Below are 4,377 nucleotides of genomic sequence, written 5' to 3'. Positions count from 1 at the left end.
ACACACACACACACACAGTCATGTTTTTACATCTTAGTGGGGACATCTAATTGACATAATGCTTCCCCTAGCTGCTAACCCTAACCATCAAAACTGAATGCCTAATAGTAACCCTGACACTAAAACCACATTTAGAGTCTCAAAAATGCCTTCAAACTCATGGAGACGGGCATTATTGTTGGTCCCCACAAGGATATGTAAACATGGTACACACATACAAACACCAGACATCTCATATCCTTACTGACATGCGCACTAAACTATAAACAACAAAGTGAGCTCAGCCTTGTTTGGCTCAGTACACAATGTCCAAGACTGCTGAAACAGGGAAGGGTTGTTTTTGGCAGCCTGGAGACTGTGATGGCAGACGCACACGCACACCTTTGGCCTACTGTGGTCACATTTGAACAACTGTTCTTTTTCCTACTCTCACAGGCTGTTTTGGCCTGAAACCAACTTTTGGTCAGTCTTTAAAGCAGAACTGTCAAACTCAGCTAACGCGCCAATAAAACAGTCTCAGAATAACTTGCCGATCTGTTAGTACAGCAGAGAAGGTTCACACTTAATGAGCCAAAACAGACGATGAAAATCCTGATTTATCTCAAGAATAATGTAATTTCAACATTATGTGCTTATGTCAAGTCTTTTTAAATCAGTTCGTCCCAATCAGAGACACTTCTTTTCAGGTGACCACAAAACTCACAAACAGAACTAGGACACATTAAGTACCAGGAGCAATCCAAGAACACATACTTCCTCCAAGGCCAACAAACACACACCCTCCACAATCTGAGTGTGCAGATCCAGATTAATTTGTGAGATTATCTTTAGAACATCAAAACAATTTATAGCATGTGAAACATCTACATCAGACATTAGTAAAGAGTCCTTCCAAAAACTTCTTGGACTTGGATGCAGAAATTTATGGAAACAAGCCGAGTGTGCGCGAACAAATTTCCCAACAATCTAGCTTCAACTTTCTGAACAAATACCCAGACTGGACCAAACACATAACGGTGGTTAAAGCCCAAGACCATTTCTTCATGTTCCTAATTTTCCAATCCACATTTTTATGAGACACATCAAAGCTGACACCAGCAACTTTATGGGCTTTATCAAACTAATTTTAACAGACTAATCAATAATGTGACCGAGAGTTCATCCTTGTGAGTCACCTACAAATATGAATAAATGTACTAACACATGACACCTTTTGGTTGAGCACACTGTTCTGGTGGGCTTCAGGTTTCCTCCTGGGCAGAGGTCACAGCTCCTGCTGTGGCTGTCCACTCTGTCCCACATGTTACCACCCCCCCATGCTCTGACAGGAAAGACTATACTTCCAGTTTTAGTGTTAATATTAAACCCTAAAGCCTTGCCCCGACACCAGCGGGATTTGAAAAGAACCTCAAAGCATTACAAAAAAACAAACACAAAAAAGAGATAGGACTAGAAATAAATTATCTGCCACTTACTCCAGAACACATAAGTGTGTCTCTTATAACCATATACATGAAAATATGCCCTCTATGGCAGCCATACTCTCTGATAAATACAAACATGTCCTATAAAACAATGTGAACCAAAGGTGTACTCAGGCTCTGCTCTAAAGCCTTCGGAGAACACACAGTTCCTTTCTTTGAGGTGTCACTAAATGTCCCCAGACTGTCTTCCACTTTCCACCAAAGCTTCCTCTTTTTTAAACAATCTACTACAATAAGACGCAAAGTCCCGAGAAACCCCGCGAACACGTTAATATTATCTCTCCGCAGCCATCTCTGTCTGTTATGTCTGCCTGCAATAAAAAAGAAAAGAAAAATCCATAACTGGGATGCGGGACATCCATGAAGCAGAGCAACATGGCGTGAACAAAGGCGGCGGCTGTGCTCTGCAACAATAACACAAGACCAGACTGAGTAATACAGGTGTACGGCAGATACCACATTTCATGCATATTTATCTAATTTACAGACTTGTAAACATGCTGTAATATTAATTATGTCTATTTTTTTAAGGACATAAGCCTGTTCAGCACGCGCAATTCAAATAGGATTTCAAATTAAAAGGCTGTGTTGAACGCAGGGAAAAGGCAGCACTGAGCTGTGGAGGGGGAAAACTGAATTTTTTTTTAATTTAAATAATAATTTAAAAATAATGTTCCTTGAATATAAACAGGCCGACAGAGAGCTAGCCACACAGCCTGTAGCCGTGCGAGCTAAGCCGCCGTCGTTTCCACCGCCCGCTGCTGCTTTAATGGCTCCCGGACACTCAAAGTTAAAAGCGAAAAAATACAGATAAACATACCGAAGCCTTCACCCGAGTAACCGTAAATCGATAAGTCTTACCGTTTGACCGCAACGACCCCCTCCTTCTTCTCCATCTTCAATCTAAGTGCTGAGCGAAACGATTCGGGTTTTTATTGTTGTTCATCTGACTCGACGACACAGTAAAATCCTAAACCCCTCAAAGGCGTCAGGTTACTCACTGTAAACACGGGCTACTTCCGTCCGAGACTTCAAAGTAAGAGTCCCTCGCTTCCGCTTACGGTTTCTCTCAATTTCTTATTAACAAGGAGGATTTTAATCTATAGTGAAATGTCTTCGGAGGCCTTTACTTTTCGACCACAGGATATTGTGCAAAATTTACCTAAACAGGCAAAGTTATTTTTTATATTTTTTATTTTATTATTGTGTTTTATTTCATTCTGTTCAGGTGTAGAGTTTTCAGTTTGGTTTTGATGAATGTGACTATCAGTTATTATTATATTTTATTCTAACAGTAAGAAGCAGGTATTTGAGGCAAACTTTAAAACGCCCAGAATCGGTTTACAACACAAACACAGCATTGCGTATCATGTTAGGCCAGTCTGTTTTTAACACCGACAAAGACTAAAACTGGAAACATTTCCTGTTTATTCTCGTTTTAGAGTGATTTTTGTGTCTAACAGTACTTTCCTTTAGATCTTTTTTCAAAAGTCTAGTTTTAGTGTTTCATTGCGTTTTACTTAAGCACATTACCGTTTATCTTTACAAGGAAACAGCAGATCGGATCAAGTTAAAGGTGATGTAAACAAGTGATTAGTCTCTGAGCTGTAATCGGGAGAAGCTAACGAATCAGTTTGATTGTTTGGACACAGTTTTAAAAGATTAACTGGGGATAGAGACTGCTAATTGGCTTTAACTAATGACTCGGTTACATGACGTGTTGTTTTGCCTTTCTGTCTAATCCGCGTTAGGTTTATCAATAATAGAAAAAATAAATAAATAAATCGTTTTTAATGTTGTTCATATGTCTGAATGGGTGTCTTCTTGATAATTTGGTTTCGAAATAAACCTTCGTTTGTAATTACAGGTATTTTGATTTGCAATGGTTTGATGGGTGTTTATCATAGTTTTACATCCCACACAGTACATATACCTGATAAAATATCACCAGTGGTCGATGACGGATCATTTAGCAGCTGAAATTTGATGCAGATTGGAAAGTGGGTCACTCGGTCGAATGGTGCCTTTATTTTGTAGACGTTCTTGTTTCCGGTATTACTGGTGTCTCTGCCTTCACCCTTCGACGCAGGCGCTCTGAGGCTCCTTACTGCGTTTCACTCTCGGCTAGGTTGCATCAGCTGGAGGGACGCTGAGCGGGGCGTGTCCGCTGTGACATGACGTGTCGTCATAACGAATACGGTGATCATGTAAGAAGCGAAACCTGAGAGAGAAACAACATTCAAGAATCCTGAAGGGAATGGAGTGAAAACGGAGGCCGGAATTTTGATTTCCAGGAGAGGAAATATTTTTAAAACTTAGTTTTAGGACAAAGTTGGCAAAATCTTGGGGTTTGAGTGTTGATCGTAAATACGCAGTCATGAATACCATATTCTATGTGGAATAACCCACCTGTATATACACAACACTATTTATTACATATTTACTTTCTTACACCTTTTTGCATATTTGTACATTTTATATATTTTATCTCTGTTAATACTGTTCTTATGTATATAGTGCTGAAGAACTGTTCCCCCCACCCCACATGTTTGCACTGAGTAGGAGATGCTCTGTATCTCATTGTACAACTGTATAGTGACAATGAAGGCATTCTACTACATTTTATTCTACGAAGCACAGCCAGTCAGCCGCTTTGCTTAGATGGAGCTTCTCCGCCACCTGCCCCTTAACACCAGGGGGTAAGAAGAGGAGGGGGCAACTTAACTGAAGCAGCTGAGGGGTTTAGTGAAGTAAACCTCTGGAATCAATTTACATTTAATACCCACAATTCAAAGCTGAAATTAATTACGTTTTTTAAATGTTTTCCAGGAAACTCGTGACCTCTCCTGACCTCCTACATGCCAACTTTGATTTGGCATACCTCAGCCTTTTC

At 40.1% G+C, this 4,377-nt stretch overlaps 1 protein-coding gene across 1 annotated transcript in view; it reads right to left on the bottom strand.

Moving 5' to 3' along the window:
- The window catches only part of hif1al (hypoxia inducible factor 1 subunit alpha, like), a 22,009-nt gene extending 19,519 nt beyond the window's left edge, over positions 1–2,490 (bottom strand). The window contains 1 exon segment of the mRNA XM_013913810.1: positions 2,346–2,490. Within this exon segment, the coding sequence (XP_013769264.1) occupies positions 2,346–2,380 (35 nt within the window). The 5' untranslated portion in view covers positions 2,381–2,490.
- Between the last annotated feature and the right edge of the window lie 1,887 nt (positions 2,491–4,377).

Source organism: Pundamilia nyererei, unplaced genomic scaffold, assembly GCF_000239375.1.
Source record: "Pundamilia nyererei isolate P.nyererei 1_Seehausen unplaced genomic scaffold, PunNye1.0 scaffold00152, whole genome shotgun sequence".
Taxonomy (NCBI): Eukaryota; Metazoa; Chordata; class Actinopteri; order Cichliformes; family Cichlidae; genus Pundamilia; species Pundamilia nyererei.
This window is presented reverse-complemented; position numbering and strand designations above follow the sequence as displayed.